Source organism: Akebia trifoliata, chromosome 11 (assembly GCF_017979445.1).
Source record: "Akebia trifoliata isolate Shusen 1 chromosome 11, ASM1797944v1, whole genome shotgun sequence".
Taxonomy (NCBI): Eukaryota; Viridiplantae; Streptophyta; class Magnoliopsida; order Ranunculales; family Lardizabalaceae; genus Akebia; species Akebia trifoliata.
Window position 1 is genome coordinate 46933204 of NC_141385.1, and position 21652 is coordinate 46954855.

At 35.5% G+C, this 21652-nt stretch overlaps 1 protein-coding gene and 2 pseudogenes across 1 annotated transcript; 2 read left to right on the forward strand and 1 right to left on the reverse strand.

Annotated features, from left to right (window-relative positions):
* Window positions 1-4620: 4620 nt before the first annotated feature.
* On the forward strand, window positions 4621-5301 carry LOC147392173 (transcription factor bHLH113-like). Its single transcript, XM_086417344.1, has 3 exons — window positions 4621-4898; window positions 4982-5032; window positions 5138-5301. Exons 1-3 carry the CDS (start codon window positions 4827-4829, stop codon window positions 5291-5293), a joined length of 279 nt encoding a protein of 92 aa, XP_086273470.1. The 5' UTR covers window positions 4621-4826; the 3' UTR covers window positions 5294-5301.
* A 1554-nt stretch (window positions 5302-6855) lies between these two features.
* On the reverse strand, window positions 6856-7765 carry LOC147392174 (uncharacterized; annotated as a pseudogene).
* Window positions 7766-19190: 11425 nt separating this feature from the next.
* On the forward strand, window positions 19191-20486 carry LOC147392175 (ras-related protein RABA1f pseudogene; annotated as a pseudogene).
* Window positions 20487-21652: the final 1166 nt, after the last annotated feature.

Below are 21652 nucleotides of genomic sequence, written 5' to 3' on the forward strand. Positions count from 1 at the left end.
TTAAAGAGAAACATTTTCCTAACTTGGTAAAGATTTGAGTCTTACTAAGCGTTGTTTTGCTCAAATGGAATACCAGCAATCCATCACAACAGTCCTCTAAGTTGCTTCAAAAAATTAAGATTCGAAAAAATAATAATAATAATAATTTCGAAAAATATTTTTTTGAACTTAATCCAAGGCATTGAAAATGAACATCTACTAACTTCCACATAACTCCCAAGCTTAAAATTGAAATTCAATCGTGATAAATAATTCTATTTTGATATTTTATTTTTAAAAGTTTATAGAATTTTATCCTCTACAACAATGAAGCAGTCATGTTTTTAGATATATCACAAGTTGAGGCCAAGGATTGTGAGGGTGAAATCCTTACTACCTCAGTAAAGTTAGTTGGAGACAAAATTAAACGTTATTGTGAGAGGATTGTGGAGGTGACATTATTATTCTTTAACATTTAATAACACCCATCAGTTATGCGTATTGCTAAACATAGCCACAAGTGCTACCAACTACCAGGGCGGAGTCAGGACTTTGCTCATGTGTTGGCAGCCAAGCGTGGAAAGAATAGTTATGAGGGCAACTAAGAGTGGAAATAAAAAAGAGTCGTGCTGGAGTGACACAGGACTTACTGTGATTCTCACAAGTCTGATTTGGACATGCATATATAATCGTAGATGGTTTTTACTCGTATCGCGAGGAAACACTTCTATGGTTATGTGCACAACTCACGTCAGACTTGTGAGAATCACAGTACATACTTTTTGTCATTTCAGCATTTTCCAAAAAAAAATTGTGGGGACAATAATAACAGATTTCTTTATCTGCCGTTTAAACCTGTCGCAATAGCACATTAATCCATAGTATTTAAAAATTCTTGTGGGAGCAAGTGCCCCCCACTCTAAATCCACCCTGCCAACTACTAAGTACCAACAGCCAAAAAAAAATTAATTGTCATAAATAGTACTGTACAAGTTGTTCGCAGTATTAAAAATGAATATTTTGTTTTGCATAGCGTTAAAGGACACTATCCAAAACATTATGAGTTAAAGGTTTGGAAAGAGCAGATTTTTTTGAGGATGATCACTATGGTGAGGAGATCATTTTGTAAATTTTAGTATATATATATATATTTAGGGTCCCGTTTAGCAACAAACATTTTGATAAACATTTTGGCAAAACATTTTTCAAAACATGGGTTAGAAGTCTTGGAATGGGCTGATTTTTGGTGAGGATGATCTCTACGGTGAGGAGATCATCCTCACCAAAAATCAGCCCATTCCAAAACTTCTAGCCCCAGTTTACAAGTTGAAAAATCTTGGACCGTCCATTTTTTGTAAACCATTTTTGATGGGGTTAGAAGTTTTGGAATGGGCTGATTTTTGGTGATGATGATCTCCTCACCGTAGAGATCATCCTCACCAAAAATCAGTCCATTCCAAAACCTCTAACCCATGTTTTGAAAAATGTTTTGCCAAAATGTTTGTTGGTGAATGACACACACACACACACACACACAACACACACACACACCACACACACACAACACACACACACACACACACACACACATATATATATATATATATATATATATATATATATATATATTATAGGGTCCCGTTCAACAACAAATATTTTGGCAAAACATTTTTCAAAACATGGGTTAGAGGTTTTGGAATGGGCTGATTTTTTGTGAGGATGATCTCTACGGTGAGGAGATCATCCTCACCAAAAATCAGCCCATTCCAAAACTTCTAACCCCAGTTTACAAGTTGAAAAATCGTGGACCGTCCCCTTTTTGTAAACCATTTTTGATGGGATTAGAACTTTTAGAATGGACTGATTTTTGGTGATGATGATCTCCTAACCGTAGAGATCATCCTCACCAAAAATCAGCTCATTCCAAAACCTCTAACCCATATTTTGAAAAATGTTTTGCCAAAATGTTTGTTGCTGAACATTTCCCACATATATATATATATATATATATATATATATATGGGGGCAGTTCAAGGGCCATATGAGAAAACATATGAAAAAACTTTCGTTTTTCAAAATAAGAGTTAGAGGTTTTGGATTGAGCTGATTTTTTGCAAGGATGGTCACTATGATGAAAAGATCATCCTCACAAAAAATCAGCTCAATCAGAAACTTCTAAATCCATCAAAAGTGATTTACAAATTAGTGATAAAAATTGGTAAAAAAATCGACGGTCCACATTCTAAATCACTTTTAATGGGGTTAGAAGTTTCAGATTGGGCTGATTTTTTTTTTTTTTTGGATGATCTTCCCATCATAGAGATCATCCTCACAAAAAATTAGCTAAATCCAAAATTTCTAACCCATATTTTAAAATTTTATTAAAAACGAAAGTTTTTACATATGTTTTCTCATATGACCCTTGAACCTGACCCATATATATATATAGGGTGGCGTTCAATGGCTAACTTTTTGGCAAAACATTTTTCAAAACATGAGTTAGAAGTTTTGGAATGGGCTAATTTTTGGTGAGGATGATCTCTACGGTGAGGAGATCATCGTCACCAAAAATCAGCCAATTCCAAAACTTCTAACCCCATAAAAAATAGTTTATGAAAAATTGACGATCCACGATTTTTCAACTTGTAAACATGGGTTAGAAGTTTTGGAATGAGCTGATTTTTGGTGATGATGATCTCCTCACCGTAGAGATCATCATCACCAAAAATCAGCCCATTCCAAAACTTTTAACTCATGTTTTGAAAAATGTTTTGCCAAAAAGTAAGCCATTGAACGTGACCCTATATATATATATATATATATATATATATATATGGGTCGCGTTCCTGCGACCCTCATTACAACCCCCTTTGCGACACACCGTTTTGTCTTATATGGGCAAAAATGTTGGAATTGGCTGATTTTTTGTGAGGATGATCTCTATGGTGAGGAGATCATCCTGGCAAAAATTCATCCCATTCCAAAACTTCTAGACCGTCCGATTTTTGTTAAAAAATTACAGACCGTCCAATTTTTGTAAATCAATTTTGATGGGGTTAGAAGTTTTGGAATGGGATGATTTTTTGCCAGGATGATCCCCTCATCACAGAGATCATCCTCACAAAAAATCAGCCCATTCCAAACATTTTTGCCCATATAAGACAAACGGTGAGTCGCAAAGGGGGTCGTAATGGGGGTTGTAATAACGCTGTCCTATATATATATATAACATTTTGGCCAACATTTTAGCCAACCATTTTTGTCCTACATGGGTTAAAAGTTTTGGAATGGGCTGATTTTTGGTGAGGATGATCTCTACGGTGAGGAGATCATCCTCACCAAAAATCAGCCCATTCCAAAACTTCTAACCCCATGGTTACAAGTTAAAAAATTGTGGACCGTCCATTTTTTGTAAATCATTTTTGATGGGGTTAGAAGTTTTGGAATGGGCTGATTTTTGGTGATGATGATCTCCTCACCGTAGAGATCATCCTCACCAAAAATCGGCTCATTCCAAAACTTCTAACCCATGTTTTGAAAAATGTTTTGCCAAATGTTTGGTGCTAAACATTTCCCTATATATATATATATATACATATAGGGTCGGGTTCCGTAGACCCCAATTATGACTCACATATATATATATATATAATATATATATATATATAGGGTGGCGTTCAAGGGCCAACTTTTTAGCAAACTTTTTGGCAAAACATTTTTCAAAACATAGGTTAGAAGTTTTGGAATGGGCTTATTTTTGGTGAGGATGATCTCTACGGTGAGGAGATCATCATCACCAAAAATCAGCCCATTTCAAAACTTCTAACCCCATCAAAAACAGTTTATAAAAAATGGACGGTCCACGATTTTTCAACTTGTAAACATGGGTTAGAAGTTTTGGAATGGGCTGATTTTTGGTGAGGATGATCTCCTCACCGTAGAGATCATCCTCACCAAAAATCAGCCCATTCCAAAACCTCTAACCTATGTTTTGAAAAATGTTTTGCCAAAAAGTTTGCTAAAAAGTTGGCCCTTGAACGCCCCCCATATATATATGGGGGCGGTTCAAGGGACGTCCTCAAAACCATCTGAAAAATAGATGTTTCTCAGCTGTTGGATGGAGAGAAAACAACGGTACAGGGGCGTTCTCACGTCAGTTCCATATAAGAAATAAGTTTTAACTTATTTAAAAAAAACTCCCTTGTTTAATTTTTTTTTTAAACAAACTCACTGCTTCTCTTAACATATCCTTTCTCTCTCTCTCTCTCTCTATATATATATGGGGGCGGTTCGAGGGACGTGTAAGAAACCTGCTCAAAAACTGATGGATGTCAATCGTTAGATTTGGGAAAAACAACGGTTTGGATCGAGTGAAACGTCAATTCAAGTCTTTTATAATATTTATAATTAATTCCAAACACCTCCATCTTTTTTTATTTTTTTAAAAAAAAATTATAAACTCTCTCTCTCTCTCTCTCTCGTCATTGTCTCTTCTCTCTCTCCCTCGTCACTGTCTCTTCTCTCTCTAAAAATTGGAGAACGAATAACAGCGTTACGGCAATTAGTTTCTCCCCCTCTCTCTCGTCACTGTCTCTTCTCTCTCTCCCTCGTCACTGTCTCTTCTCTCTCTCAAAATTGGAGAACGAATAACAGCGTTACAGCAATTAGTTTCTCCCTTTGGAAAGGTGAAGTAGAACAAGTATTAGAGAATTTAAAAAAAAAAAAAAAAAACTGTAAATCTGCCGTGTAGTTTTAATATTTTATTGTAGGTTGAAAGTTAAACACTTGAAAGGAAATTAATACTGAAATAACGACAACGATGTTTGTACTGTTTAACTTTGACTAAAATGCAGACAGCCACAACTTCAGTTTTTCATGAAGCAATGGGGTACATCAGATTTCTTCACGACCAAGTTCAGGTAAGAAAAAGTATAGGAAAATTATTAAAAATATAGAGTCTAGACATCTATTAATATCCTTTTTTTTTAATGGTTTGATTCAGGTCCTGAGTTCTCCATATTTGCAACGCCTGCCTTCATCTGGTCATAAGCTTGTAAATAAAGACAATTCCCTTCTCTAATTTCTATTATTTAATAATATTATTATTATTTTTAAAGTAGTTATTTTTAGTGATTAATTTATTTCTTTAATTATATAGGATGAAAGAGGAGGAGTTGACGAAGATGAAACGAAATACGATTTGAGGAGCAGGGGACTGTGTCTGGTCCCAGTTGCATGTACTGTACATGTGGCAAAAAGTAACGGTGCTGATTTTTGGTCGCCAGCTATGGGAAGTACCTCATCAAAGCACTGAATATTTGCTTCTCCTCCCCATCACTCTCATTCATGTTCTTGCTACCATCAAAGGGCCGAAAGGTCCAACCTTTCTTATGTTGCTCCAATGGAGGATTTAAATCCTAAAAACCCATCTTAGAAATCCAAAAATTAGGAGGAAGAGAAGATGGTGGTGGAGGGAGAGAGCCCCTACCCATCAAACTCTTTGAAACAACTTGACTATCACACATAATGAAGGATTGCATGTGTTGTAAACTCATTTTCTACATCAATAGAGAGAAGAGACAGTGATTTTGAGAGAGAGAAGAGACAGTGACGAGGGAGAGAGAGAAGAGACAGTGACAAGAGAGAGAGAGAGAGAGTTTATAATTTTTTTTTAAAAAATAAAAAAAGAGGGAGGTGTTTGGAATTAATTATAAATATTATAAAAGACTTGAATTGACGTTTCACTCGATCCAAACCGTTGTTTTTCCCAAATCTAACGATTGACATCCATCAGTTTTTAAGCAGGTTTCTTACACGTCCCTCGAATCGCCCCCTATATATATATATATCTATATATCTATATATATATATTATATATATATATATATATATATATATATATATATATACGGAAAACCCTTCGTCTCCACTGAACTCACTGTCTCTTCTCTCTCAATCAACTGAACTCTCATGCTCTCTCTCTCTCTCTCCTCTCGACAGAAAACCCTTCGTCTCCACAAAAAATCGAATGGGCTGACTCGGTTGACCAACAATAGATTTTAGATAGACAGACAGAGAGAAAAGATCTAAACTTACATGGAGTGGGAATGTGGCGAACCTCGGGAAAGACATGAACAAGATAGATAAAGCTAGAAGAAGGCTTGGTCACATATTGCTTGAGTGCCCACAAGAGAGCTTCCATGCTGGAATTACTCTTTCCAACTGCAACGTAAATGTCTTCTTCTCCATTTTCAAATTCTTCCTTGATTGTTGCTGGGATCCCAAGTTTGGTCTCGAAGATCTCACTACAAGGCTCCTCTTCAATCTCACTCTCTATTGAAATAAAGTTGTCCGATTGGCTACTAAACACCGTGATTTCTCCATCTTCTGTCGAAAATTGGGTTGGGTTGGGTTTTCAGTGTTCGAAGGAGTGAGTTTGTTTAAAAAAATTTAAAACGAGGGAGTTTTTTTTAAATAAGCTAAAACTTGTTTCTTATATGGAACTGACGTGAGAACGCCCCCTATACCGTTGTTTTCTCTCCATCCAACAGCTGAGAAACATATGTTTTTCAGATTGTTTTGAGGACGTCCCTCGAACCGCCCCCTCTATATATATATATATATGGGACGGTTCGAGGGACGTTTTGAAAACTGCCTTGGAAACCCATGACTGACAGTCGTCAGATATTAGGGAAAGAACGGCTTGGATTTCTAATTGGAAACAGCTGGAGTGAAATTGCAATTTTAAAAAAGAGTTTATGAATTTTCAATAAACTCCCTCTATTTTTCATTACATTAAAAGTAAATCCTTGCTTTCAATCTCAAAACTCCAATTTCTTTATCTCAAGTATGTTCTCTCCACAGAGAACATAACAGTTTCGTAAACTCTATCGAACCCTTCTCTCTCACTAATCTCTCAACAGGAAACCCTCTTCATAAGCAAATGTGGGATGCTAAGAACATGATGTGTGCAACAGATCCCCACCATGGCCGTTATCTCACAGCCTCAGTGATGTTCAAGGGTAAGATGAGCACCAAAGAGGTGGATGAGCAGATGATAAGTGTGCAGAACAAGAACTCCTCTTACTTTGTGGAGTGGATCCCCAACAATGTGAAGTCTAGTGTGTGTGATATCCCACCCATCGGGCCGAAGATGGCATCAACATTTATTGGGAACTCAACATCAATCCAAGAGATGTTCAGGAGGGTGAGCGAGCAGTTCACGACTATGTTTAGGCGCAAGGCCTTTTTGCATTGGTACACTGGAGAAGGGATGGATGAGATGGAGTTCACCGAGGCTGAGAGCAATATGAATGACTAGAAGTTATTTTACTCGTTTGGCAAAAAGTTATTGATTTATTGCAACTAGTAACCCATTATCGTGGCTTAAAAACAAGGGCAATCTGCACACTTTTTTTTTTTTTTTTGGTTTTTCCTCCACTTAGCATCCTTCCTAAAGGGTTATATATTAGGCTTAGTCGAAACAACCGTATGATGAAAAAATGATTGAAACCCATTATCGTGGGTTTCGTGTTGAGAGATTCGTGAGAGAGAAGGGTTCGATGGAGTTTATGAAACTGTTATGTTCTCTGTAGAGAGAACATACTTGAGAGAAAGAAACTGGAGTTTTGAGATTGAAAACAGGGATTTAATTTTAATATAATGAAAAATAGAGGGAGTTTATTGAAAATTCATAAACTCTTTTTTAAAACTGCAGTTTCACTCCAGCTGTTTCCATTAGAAATCCAAGCCGTTCTTTCCCTAGTATCTGAGGACTGTCAGTCATGGGTTTCCAAGGCAGTTTCCAAAACGTCCCTCGAACCGTCCCCTATATATATATATATATATATATATATACATATAGGGTCGGGTTCCGTAGACCCCAATTATGACTCACATTGCGACACACTGTTTTGTCTTATATGGGCAAAAATGTTTGGAATGGGCTGATTTTTTGTGAGGATGATCTCTATGGTGAGGAGATCATCCTTGCCAAAAATCAGCTCATTATGAAACTTCTAGCCCTATGTTTACAAGTTGAAAAATTTTAGACCGTCCAATTTTTGTAAATCAATTTTGATGGGGTTAGAAGTTTTGGAATGTGATGATTTTTTGCAAGGATGATCCCCTCATCACAGAGATCATGCTCATAAAAAATCTGTCCATTCCAAACATTTTTACCCATATAAGACAAACACTGTGTGGCAATGTGAGTCGTAATGGGGGTCGTAGGAACCCCACCCATATATATATATATATATATATGGGTCCCGTTCAATGGCTAACTTTTTGGCAAAACGTTTTTCAAAACATGAGTTAGAAGTTTTGCAATGGGCTGATTTTTGGTGAGGAGATCTCTACGGTGAGGAGATCATCATCACCAAAAATCAGCCCATTCCAAAACTTCTAACCCCATCAAAAATAGTTTACAAAAAATGGACAGTCCACGATTTTTCAACTTGTAAACATGGGTTAGAAGTTTTGGAAAAGATCATCCTCCCCAAAAATCAGCCCATTCCGAAATGTTTAGCCCCATGTTTACAAGTTGAATAATCGTGGATCGTCCATTTTTTGTAAATCATTTTTGATGGGGTTAAAAGTTTTGGAATGAGCTGATTTTTGGTGAGGATGATTTCCTCACCATAGAGATCATCCTCACCAAAAATCAGCCCATTCCGAAACTTCTAACCCATGTAGGACAAAACGCGTTTGTTAAAGTGTGTGGTAAAACTTAGGGTGCCGAACGGGACCCTATATATATATATATATATATGGGGGGGTGTTCAATGGCTAACTTTTTGACAAAATATTTTTCAAAACAGGAGTTAGAGGTTTTGGAATGGGCTGATTTTTGGTGAGGATGATCTCCTCACCGTAGAGATCATCCTCACCAAAAATCAGCCCATTCCAAAACCTCTAACTCATGTTTTGAAAAATGTTTTGCCAAAAAATTTGCTAAAAAGTTTGCCATTGAACGCTACCCATATATATATATATATATGTAGGGTCCCGTTCCCCACCCTAAGCTTTACCCTACACTTTAACAAACTTGTTTTGTCCTACAAGGGTTAGAAGTTTTGGAATGGGCTGATTTTTGGTGAGGATGATCTCTATGGTGAGGAGATCATCCAAACAAAAAATCAGCTCATTCCAAAACTTCTAACCCCATCAAAAATGGTTTACAAAAAAAGGACGGTCCACGATTTTTCAACTTGTAAACATGGGACTAAAATTTTTGGAATGGGCTGATTTTTGAAGAGGATGATCTTCTAATCATAGAGATCATCCTCACCAAAAATCAGCCCATTCCAAAACTTCTAACCCGTGTAGGACAAAACACGTTTGTTAAAGTGTAGGGTAAAGTTTAGGGTGTTGAACATTTCCAATATATATATATGGGTCCCGTTCAGCACCCGAAGCTTTACCACACACTTTAACAAACGTGTTTTGTCTTACATGGGTTAGAAGTTTTGGAATGGACTGATTTTTGGTGAGGATGATCTCTATGGTGAGGAGATCATCCTCACCAAAAATCAGCTCATTCCAAAACTTCTAACCCAATCAAAAATGGTTTCCAAAAAATGGACGGTCCACGATTTTTCAACGTGTAAACATGGGGCTAAACATTTCAGAATGGGCTGATTTTTGGGGAGGATGATCTTCTAATCATAGAGATCATCCTCACCAAAAATCAGCCTATTCCAAAACTTCTAACCCATGTAGGACAAAAAACATTTGTTAAAGTGTGTGGTAAAACTTAGGGTGCTGAACATTTCCCTATATATATATATATATATATATATATATATATATATATATATATGTGTGGGTGGCGTTCGGTACTCACAATTTAGCAGACGTTCTAGCAAACGTATACTAGCTGTTGGATAAAAGTTGGATGGACGGACGAGATTGAATGTTGCGGCGATCCAAGTTTAAATTATAAATTATTCATTATTTACAACGCTGTCTTTCGACAAAATGATTTTTAATGCTACCTCCCTAATAAATTTAAATCCCAAACGAAACAGAGACGTGTTTCTCTCTGTCTCCTTCACCTTAAAAAAAAATCGATTCTCAACCCTCTCTCTCTCGTCTCCTTCTCCCTGATCTCCCTATAGGCAATTCGACCATGACGTTCTGTCTCTCTCGCTTGTCTCCTTCTCCCTAATCAATCTTCATTTTTAATGCAAAGGTGCATCAAGAGGTGGGGTGATTGATTACATGGAAAGAGAATAAGAAATGAAAGCTTTGGAATTGCATCTCTCTTATTTTTATTAATATTGTTTGCTAGGTTCCAATAAAAAAATGGGTTGATACATAGATTTATTAACAAAAGAGAACTACATCAATCAAGACAGAAAGTAAATCTAATCTAACAATTCTGATTAACCCAAGTCATTTTATTATTTGAAGTTAAATTTACATTTCTCAATCAAAACCTGCAATTTTATATTTTCTGGGATGTGGGCATAGCTAGTGATACTCCTTGACTCGGTAAATTCTTCCATTGCTGAGTTACAGTTTTGATTTGGGTGTAAAACTGCACACCAGCCTTGCCTGCAAATCACAAGGACTCTCTGTATGATGCAATTGCAGAATACACCGATCCCAATATTTAACCAACTAGAAAAGCTGAATATATTTGTCTTACCATAGAAATTGAGATCGCCTGCAAAAGATACCTTTGATCAAGTGAATGAGAAAAAGGGCAATGGAACTGAAATGATAACATTAATGCCCACCTGAATTGATATTAAACCAAATATGAAAAACGATAGAGAGAGTTGCAGAGAAAGAGAGAGTGAGAGAGTTGTAGCGATAGAGAGAGGGAGTTGTAGAGAGAGAGAGAGAGAGTTGCAATGAGAGAGAGGGACGGTCGGGTTGAGCACGGAGAAGGAAAACAGAGAACAGAACTCTGTTTTTTTGGGTTATATTCAGTGAGGGAGGTAAAACTAAATATGAAAAACGTAAAGGATGGCGCTGTAATTAATGTGATAATTTTTAACTTAACGTAAAATAGATCTCAACCGTTGGATTGTGCCCGATCGAATGGTCGCAGAAAGTTTGCTAAAACGTTTGTTATTTAGCCTGACGCCGAACGGGACCCTATATATATATATATATGGGTCCCGTTCAACAACAAACATTTTGACAAAACATTTTTCAAAACATGGGTTAGAGGTTTTGGATGGACTGATTTTTGGTGAGGATGATCTCTACGATGAGGAGATCATCCTCACCAAAAATCAGCCCATTCCAAAACTTCTAGCCCCAGTTTACAAGTTGAAAAATCATGGACCGTCCATTTTTTGTAAACCATTTTTGATGGGGTTAGAAGTTTTGGAATGGGCTGATTTTTGGTGAGGATGATCTCTACAGTGAGGAGATCATCATCACCAAAAATCAGCCCATTCCAAAACCTCTAACCCATGTTTTGAAAAATATTTTGCCAAAATATTTGTTGCTGAACATTTCCCTATATATATAGGGTCCTGTTTCCCACCCTAAGCTTTACCATACACTTTAACGAACGTGTTTTGTCCTACATGGGTTAGAAGTTTTGGAATGAGCTGATTTTTGGTGAGAATGATCTCTTGGTTTACAAAAAATTGACGGTCCACGATTTTTCAACTGGTAAACATGAGGCTAAAAATTTCGGAATGGGCTGATTTTTGGTGAGGATGATCTTCTAATAATAGAGATCATCCTCACATAAAATCAGCCCATTTCAAAACTTCTAACCCATGTAGGACAAAATACGTTTGTTAAAGTGTAGGGTAAAGCTTAGGGTGTTGAACATGTACCCTACACTTTAAGAAACATGTTTCTTGCTATATGGGTTAGAAGTTTTTGAATGAGCTGATTTTTGGTGAGGATGATCTCTATAATTAGAAGATCATCCTAACCAAAAATCAGCCCATTCCGAAATTTTTAGTCTCATGTTTATAAGTTGAAAAATCGTGGACTGTCCATTTTTTGTAAATCATTTTTGATGGGGTTAGAAGTTTTGGAATGAGCTGATTTTTGGTGAGGATGATCTCCTCACCATAGAGATCATCCTCACCAAAAAATCAGCTCATTCCAAAACTTCTAACCCATGTAGGACAAAACACGTTTGTTAAAGTGTAGGGTAAAGCTTAGGGTGGGGAACGGGACCCATATATATATATATATATATATATCTATATATTATATATATATATATATATATATATATATATATATATATACACACGGTAGCGTTCAATGGCAAACTTTTTAGCAAACTTTTTGGCAAAACATTTTTCAAAACATGAGTTAGAGGTTTTGGAATGAGCTGATTTTTGGTGAGGATGATCATAACGGTGAGGAGATCATCCTCACCAAAAATCAGCCCATTCCAAATCTTCTAACCCATGTTTACAAGCTGAAAAATCGTGGACCGTCTATTTTTTGTAAACTGTTTTTGATGGGGTTAGAGGTTTTGGAATGGGCTGATTTTTGGTGATGATGATCTCCTCACCATAGAGATCATCCTCACCAAAAATCAGCCCATTCCAAAACCTCTAACTCATGTTTTGAAAAATGTTTTGCCAAAAAGTTTGCTAAAAAGTTGGCCATTGAACGCCCCCCATATATATATAGGGTCACGTTCAATGGCTTACTTTTTGGCAAAACATTTTTCAAAACATTAGTTAGAAGTTTTGGAATGGGCTGATTTTTGGCTAGGATGATCTCTACGGTGAGGAGATCATCCTCACCAAAAATCAGTCCAAATCCAAAACTTCTAACCTATGTTTACAAGTTTAAAAATGGTGGACCATTCATTTTTTGTAAACTATTTTTCATGGGGTTAGAAGTTATGGAATGGGCTGATTTTTGGTGATGATTATCTCCTCACCGTAGAGATCTCCTCACCAAAAATCAGCCCATTCCAAAACTTCTAACTCATGTTTTGAAAAATGTTTTGCCAAAAACTTTGCCATTGAACGGGACCCATATATATATATAATATATATATATATTATATATATATATATAATATATATATATATATTATATATATATATATGGGTAGTGTTCAATGGCAAACATTTTGGCAAACACATTTTTCAAAACATGGGTTAGAGGTTTTGGATGGACTGATTTTTGGTGAGGATGATCTTTACGATGAGGAGATCATCCTCACCAAAAATCAGCCCATTCCAAAACTTCTAGCCCCAGTTTACAAGTTGAAAAATCATGGACCGTCCATTTTTTTAAAACCATTTTTGATGGGGTTAGAAGTTTTGGAATGGGCTGATTTTTGGTGAGGATGATCTCTACAGTGAGGAGATCATCATCACCAAAAATCAGCGCATTCCAAAACCTCTAACCTATGTTTTGAAAAATGTTTTGCCAAAATATTTGTTGCTGAACATTTCCCTATATATATAGGGTCCCGTTTCCCACCTTAAGCTTTACCATACACTTTAACAAACGTGTTTTGTCCTACATGGGTTAGAAGTTTTGGAATGGGCTGATTTTTGGTGAGGATGATCTCTATGGTGAAGAGATCATTCTCACCAAAAATCAGTTCATTCCAAAACTTCTAACCCCATTAAAAATGGTTTACAAAAAATTGACGGTCCACGATTTTTCAACTGGTAAACATGAGGCTAAAAATTTCGGAATGGGCTGATTTTTGGTGAGGATGATCTTCTAATAATAGAGATCATCATCACCAAAAATCAGCCCATTTCAAAACTTCTAACCCATGTAGGACAAAATACGTTTGTTAAAGTGTAGGGTAAAGCTTAGGGTGTTGAAGATTTACCCTACACTTTAACGAACGTGTTTCGTCCTATATGGGTTAGAAGTTTTCGAATGAGCTGATTTTTGGTGAGGATGATCTCTATAATTAGAAGATCATCCTCACCAAAAATAAGCCCATTCCGAAATTTTTAGTCTCATGTTTATAAGTTGAAAAATCGTGAACTGTCCATTTTTTGTAAATCATTTTTGATGGGGTTAGAAGTTTTGGAATGAGCTGATTTTTGGTGAGGATGATCTCCTCACCATAGAGATCATCCTCACCAAAAAATTAGCTCATTCCAAAACTTCTAACCCATGTAGGACAAAACACGTTTGTTAAAGTGTAGGGTAAAGCTTAGGGTGGGGAACGGGACCCATATATATATATATATATCTATATAGGGTCACGTTCAATGGCTTACTTTTTTGCAAAACATGAGTTAGAAGTTTTGGAATGGGCTGATTTTTGGTGAGGATGATCTCTACGGTGAGGAGATCATCCTCACCAAAAATCAGCCCAATCCAAAACTTTTAACCCATGTTTACAAGTTGAAAAATGGTGGACCATTCATTTTTTGTAAACTGTTTTTGATGGGGTTAGAAGTTTTGGAATGGGCTGATTTTTGGTGATGATGATCTCCTCACCAAAAATCAGCCCATTCCAAAACTTCTAACTCATGTTTTGAAAAATGTTTTGCCATTTAACGGGACCCATATATATATATATATATATATATATATTATATATATATATATATATATATATATGGGCAGTGTTCAATGGCAAACATTTTGGCAAACACATTTTTCAAAACATGGGTTAGAAGTTTTGAATGGGCTGATTTTTGGTGAGGATGATCTCTACGGTGAGGAGATCATCATCACCAAAAATCAGCCCATTCCAAAACTTCTAACCCCATCAAAAATGGTTTACAAAAAATTGACGGTCCACGATTTTTCAACTTTTAAACTGCGGCTAGAAGTTTTGGAATGAGCTGATTTTTGGTGAGGATGATCTCCTTACCGTAGAGATCATCCTCACCAAAAATCAGCCCATTCCAAGACCTCTAACCCATGTTTTGAAAAAGTGTTTGCCAAAATGTTTGCCATTGAACGGGACCCTATATATATATATATATATATATATATATATATATAGGGAAATGTTCAGCACCCTAAGTTTTACCACACACTTTAACAAACATTTTTTGTCCTACATGGGTTAGAAGTTTTGGAATGAGCTGATTTTTGGTGAGGATGATCTCTATGATTAGAAGATCATCCTCCCCAAAAATCAGCCCATTCCGAAATGTTTAGCCCCATGTTTACACGTTGAAAAATCGTGGACCGTCCATTTTTTGTAAATCAATTTTGATGGGGTTAGAAGTTTTGGAATGAGCTGATTTTTGGTGAGGATGATCTCCTCACCATAGAGATCATCCTCACCAAAAATCAGCTCATTCCGAAACTTCTAACCCATGTAAGACAAAACGCGTTTGTTAAAGTGTGTGGTAAAACTAAGGGTGGCGAACGGGACCCATATATATATATATAGGATTAGGATCCGTATACACATAAAGCTACAACGCGTTTTGTCTTATATGGGCAAAATTTTTTGGAATGGGCTGATTTTTTTTTTAGGAATCTCTATGGTGAGGAGATCATCCTCACAAAAAATCAGCCCATTATGAAACTTCTAGCCTCATGTTTGGAAGTTGAAAAATTTTAGACTGTCCAATTTTTGTAAACCATTTTTGATGGGGTTAGAAGTTTTGGAATGAGATGAATTTTTGCACGGATGATTCTCTCACCATATAGATCATCCTCATAAAAAATCAGCCCATTTTGAACTTTTTTAACCATATAAGACAAAAACGTTGTAATTTTATGTGTCTACGGAACCTGACCCATATATATATATATATATATATATATAGTGTCAGGTTCAAGGGACATATGAGAAAACATATGTAAAAACAATGTAACATTTATAAATTTTCAAAATATGGGAGAAATTTCGGATTGAGCTAATTTTTTGTGAGAATGATCTCTATGATGGGAAGATCATCTGGAAAAAAAAATCAGTCCAATCTGAAACTTCTAACCCCATTAAAAGTGATTTAGAATGTGGACCGTCGATTTTTTGCCAATTTTTATCAATAATTTGTAAATCACTTTTGATGGATTTAGAAGTTTCTGATTGAGCTGATTTTTTGTGAGGATGACTTCTCATCATAGTGACCATCCTTGCAAAAAATCAGCTCAATCCAAAAGCTCTAACCCATATTTTGAAAAACCATTGTTTTTTTTCATATGTTTTTACATATTGCCCTTGAACCGCCCCCATATATATATATATATATATATATATATATATATATATATATTGGCTTGTCGTGGGTATATATATGTCCAACCATAATCCAACCATGTTTTGATTTATTCGGGTTTAAGATATTAATGAATATTTTATAAGAAAATAGAGGATTGTGTAGGGTTGGTTCATATCAACTCGTGATTTATATACAAATATTTTCAATTGAGTTAATAATATTAGCATAGTAGAACCAATCTTTGTGCTTGACAGGAGACAAATGCAAAACCGAACAAGGGTTTGCCCGACAAGTGCAATCCCAAACACAAAATATCCCATTAACCCATACTAGATTATCGTAGTGATGCCTATTCAAATGCTCAAATCATTGTAACGGTTAACCATGTTTGCCCGTTATCAAGCAATCTTAATAATGGATGTAATTGAAGGAGACAACTAAATATGGAGGTGCGACCAAAACCCTTCAAAGGGAATACAGATTTTACATGAAAGAAAAATTGTATTGAGTAAATGAATCAATGGCATGATGTCATTGTATATTGAAAAATTAGTGTGATTAATTAGGTATAGATAAATTTTCAGAACATGCTTGAGTTGTTAAGTGTTCGATTTTGTGGTAGAACGTGGCTACAAGTCTTACTTCTTTTTAACAATTGGGGTGTAAAAAATAAAATTTCGAGTGCCAAAAGTGGCTCTCTAGGAAAAACCTTGAAAAAGACTATTAGGTCATAAAATGTGTCATCTTGCATTTTTTTTTTCTTTTTCCATTTTTCTTTTCAAAATGGAAGACCTCAGACTTATAATGCAATACAACATTTTTTTTATTTACAACGGCGGATTTTTCCGTCGCTACAAGGTACCTTTTCCGTCGGTAAAAGCTATTGCGACAAATGACCAGCGAAATTGAGATCCGGGGTTGTTTCCTCTATCGCTAAATGTAACAGCGGATAGCTTGTTTCACTGTTGTACGTAAGACCTCTGGCGGTGCACATTAATATCCACTGTAATAAGTCATTTTAAAAAAAAAGAATATAATACATATAACGACGCATATTAATATCCGCTGCAATATGTCATTTTTTCAAAGAATAAAATATAATACATATAGTGGTAAATACTATTATCCGCTGCTAAACACTTAAAAAAAAAAAAAAAAAAAAATTTTATATGCTTTCAAAAATAATATATAGAGGCGGAATATATATATATATAAAACTTGTGTCCTCCAACTTGAATACATTGAAAATTCTAAAATAAATAATAAAAAAGAGTTACTATTGCCACTCTAACTTTTACTAATCCCACACCAATTCATAAGTAAATAACTAAAGAACTGCATAGAATTGGTATGACATAAGCTTTATGTTCAGTTTTACACCGTTCAATAACTTCAGGGCTACAAGTTTTCTTCAATGTTTCCACATCACCTTGCACAAGGAATGACACAATTCTCAATTGAGTCTCAAATCGAAAATTCCAATTACAGTCAAGATTGGAAATATTATGCATTACACAAAGAAATTGCAACTTACAAGTGAACAAACATTTACTGCATTAACTTAGTTTAAAGTATGCATTAAGCGTTGACCATCTTCATCAATCATCAAAATCTTAAACCGAAATAAGAGATCCTATTGTACATTTGTGTGCATTTTGAACACAATATGAGGGTTTTATTACTTTAACTTATTAGTACAAATGATCCACATACAAGGCATCATCAATACTCTTCTTGTTCACATCCTATTAATTTTTTTATATAAGTCACATTCTTGTAATTCAATATATTGTATTTGATAATTAAGCTTGCATTTTCGATTCTAAACCCCAATAAAGGAGAGTTACATTAGGTTGGCGGCCAATCCACAAACTCCACAATCTTAACATAAAATTATCAAAACAATATATAGATTCACCTCTCAAAAGGAAGTGGTCGTCCACCATCCATGAGCAGAATATCTCCAAGAGATATACAATAAATGGATCATTCATGTCATGTGGTGCTTTATCCCTTTCTTCAGCATCATTTGTACAATAAATGGATGGAAAAAAAAAAATTAGTAAGAAAGATGAAATAGAACCAACTTGTATTTTATATAGTTATTAAGGAAGCCTATATATCTAATACTAACTAAAGTATAACCTATTGAATTTTCCTCTTTAGCATTCTGTCCAGCAGACATCACAACTTCAAGAGGAAGAGGAGCTAAGGATGACCAATACTCATACTTTGATCCAACAATCTCTGGATGAATACCTACATGGAAAAAAATTGTGAGACTCATTTATTATAGATGAGAAGAATGAAACCTTGAAATAATTGTAAATTAGAAACTTAGAAGGATAACAGTGACATGTGCATTTTACTTGGAGGCAACAATTAATAAAAAATTGTAACTCAAATTCATCCCTACACTATAAAGCATCATTTCAAGAATAAAGAGTAATATAACTTCACCCTAGAAGCGAAACACACGTGTGTGTACATAAGTCACAAACTTGCTTAAAAGGTACATTTAGAAAAGGCTAAATAACTTATTTGTCTACTTAAAGAACTGAATGTTGCTCGCTTTCCTGAATATGCAAACATGATAATCACCTACAAACCATTTTTGGTAAATAAAAGGTTTCATAAAAGCCAATAGAATGATTCCAAAATTACTTCTATTACCATATCGAACACATAAATTCCAATATCGGCCAGCCAGCACTGCTTGAGAACCACCTCTTCCTGAGACAACGATGTACAACATCGTTATGCAAGATCCAAGTTTTCAATACCTCTGCTTCCATCCGAAGGGAAGCAATCCCTTCATTTTTAACACCATGGGTTTGTGCTGCAGCTTTCAGAGCAGCCTATAAAAGAAAACATATCAGTAGCAAGGATACTTATAAAAATATGAATTGAATTTTCAGCAATATTCAATGCATACATAACTTAAGATAAGACATAGAAGTCCATAATCCATGGAACAGACCTTGTCTAAGATACAATATTTCAGAAGTACTAATCATTACAAGTAAAGCATCTCATCTATGAGTATTATACGAGCAATTTAACACTTTCTTTAGAGCTATTCTACCAGACAATGGTGTTGGCATGACAGAACTGAAGGAACTAGAGTGCCCTCAGATGTACCATCTCAACAGGGAAAATTGGTATCTTAATTTTTAATTTAGTAACTCTTGCATGTTATTTCTTTCTTTCGTTTTTTTTTTTTGAGTGATAAGGCTGAATTAAAAGAAAAAAAAAAGATTGTGTTTTTTGTATTAGCAACTCAATGTCTTGATGTGAAGTTGATACACACTTAGATGCGAACAAAAAGCAAACCCAAATATATACAAACACATGTAAGCAATGTACACTAACATACATCCCACATAATCTAAATGGTTTGTATGTATATGTGCGTGCAGTGAATGTATGTTCATCAAAATATATGCATGCACCTTCAAGTCGAAGCTGGTGTAGTACATATCATAATCAAGTTGTGCAGATGGTATAACAGGATTAATCTATTGCTCAGCTGCGGCACTATGATTTGCTGCTCAAGCTGTCGACAGCGTCTGATTTTGATTGGATGTGAAGTAAAACCTTGGACAGCACCACAGAGGTCCAGCTGCGGCAGCACATCCAACCAACACCAGTTAGTGTTCCAGCAGCTTGAGTACCAAACCAGTTGCGCTACTTGAACACTCCAACAAAAACAAAAAAGGCAGTCTCACAAACTATGTTACCCAGAATTTCAATTTTAACTATCCAACATTGATATGGTACTCATTTTGAAGTACTCAGGCAACATAGTTCACACCATTTCGTTCTTGCACACCATTTGGTTTTCAGTACTGTGATCTCTCTAAGAGGACCCTGTCATTTATATTTTGATGCTATTAATTTATATTTCTCATCCCATTTAAATTTATTGTACAAAGGTACTGTGCAATCACAAGTGCATACTATCGAGGAGCCGTTTGTGCACTACTGGTCTATGATGTCACCCGGCACGTTACGTTTGAGAACGTGGAGCGATGGTTGAAGGAACTTCGGGATCACACTGACAACAACATTGTGATCATGCTTGTGGGAAACAAGGCAGACTTACGTCATCTATGTGCAGTTTCCACTGAGGATGCTAAGTCCTTCGCCGAGAGAGAGAACACTTTCTTCATGGAGACATCTGCACTGGAGTTTATGAATGTGGAGAATGCCTTCACCGAAGTGCTCACCCAAATCTATCGGGTCGTCAGTAGGAAGGCTCTTGATATTGGCGATGATCCTGCGACGTTTCCCAAGGGACAGACCATCAACGTGGGCACCAAGGATGATGTATCAGCCATAAAGAAAGTCGGATGCTGCTCTTCCTACTATGAAAAACCCACAACGATAATGAGGTGATCTGAAGTTACTTGTGGCGTTTTTGCCCATTGTAATTTAATGTCAAAATCAAGATGTTGCATGTCACTCTTGGTATATTTTACGTCAAATTTTTTGACTGCTATGGCATCATATTCATTGGGTTGATAAAGAAATGTCTAAGTTAGTATGCCAAGCGAGGTTTAGGTTCTAAAGAAATGCAGTGGTGGTTTTGTCATTCTTAGGTGCATCCATTGTAGACTTCTTGCTGTTTAATTCAATTCAGTTTCTTTCCCCTCGATGTATTACTTCAATTTTAAATGACCACAGTGTTCTCTTTTATTTGGTTGCTTGGATTACTAATGTATTCAGCTGTATCTCTTTTTTTTTTTTTTTTCAAAAAAAAATAAAAATACAGGCTTTACTATTGACCAAAGGCTCTAAAATCTGTAGATGATGATATCATAGACCTGGGTTCAATTCTTGTCATCATTACAAGATTAATCGATTAAAAAAAATGTCTTCTTAGAAGAGTTTGGATAAATCTAAAATCCATTTCTTACACCTCTCACGTAAATTGTAATCACCAAAAAATTACTTCATTATGATATTAATAACCAAATGTAAACTTATCTGCTTTAAACTTTCACTGTTAAGTTCCATTTTCATGATTTTATAAACCGCAAAATTGATTTATTTTTGTTGAATGCAGCTAATAATCGATGGGGTGAATCATAGACATATGTAATTATGCCTGTGATCAATGATTAAGGAATCTTAAATCACATTATCATAATTGATGAAAAGGTAATCTTGTTATGATTAATTTTATGATATGATCATAATTTGAAGAAAATAGCCAAACGAACATAAAGATCAAATAGTTCATCCACAATTTATTGGATTGTTTATTTAATTTTTGAGGAGAGGACATCAAACTTATTCTATTTATAACTATAGTAAATTAGTTTTAAATGAATTTAGTGGTCCTAGTGAGGTCTCCTTTGCCACTTAAGGAAAATGCTGAAATGACAAAATATTTTTTTACTGCGATTCTCACAAATCTGACGTGGGATGTGCACATAACCATATAGATGTGTTTCCTCGTGATACAAGTAAAAATCATCTACCGTTATGTATGCATGTCCACATCAGAATTGTGAGAATTGCAGTAAATTCTGTGTCACCTGAGCACGACTCATGCCATA

What these genes read in the sequence shown, in the direction of transcription:
- LOC147392173 (XM_086417344.1), top strand. Translation starts at nt 4,827, where the DNA reads ATGCAGACAGCCACAACTTCAGTTTTTCATGAAGCAATGGGGTACATC. An exon ending in TTCTTCACGACCAAGTTCAG is followed by an intron (nt 4,899 to 4,981) that starts GTAAGAAAAAGT and finishes GGTTTGATTCAG; the next exon opens with GTCCTGAGTTCTCCATATTT. An exon ending in CTTCATCTGGTCATAAGCTT is followed by an intron (nt 5,033 to 5,137) that starts GTAAATAAAGAC and finishes TTAATTATATAG; the next exon opens with GATGAAAGAGGAGGAGTTGA.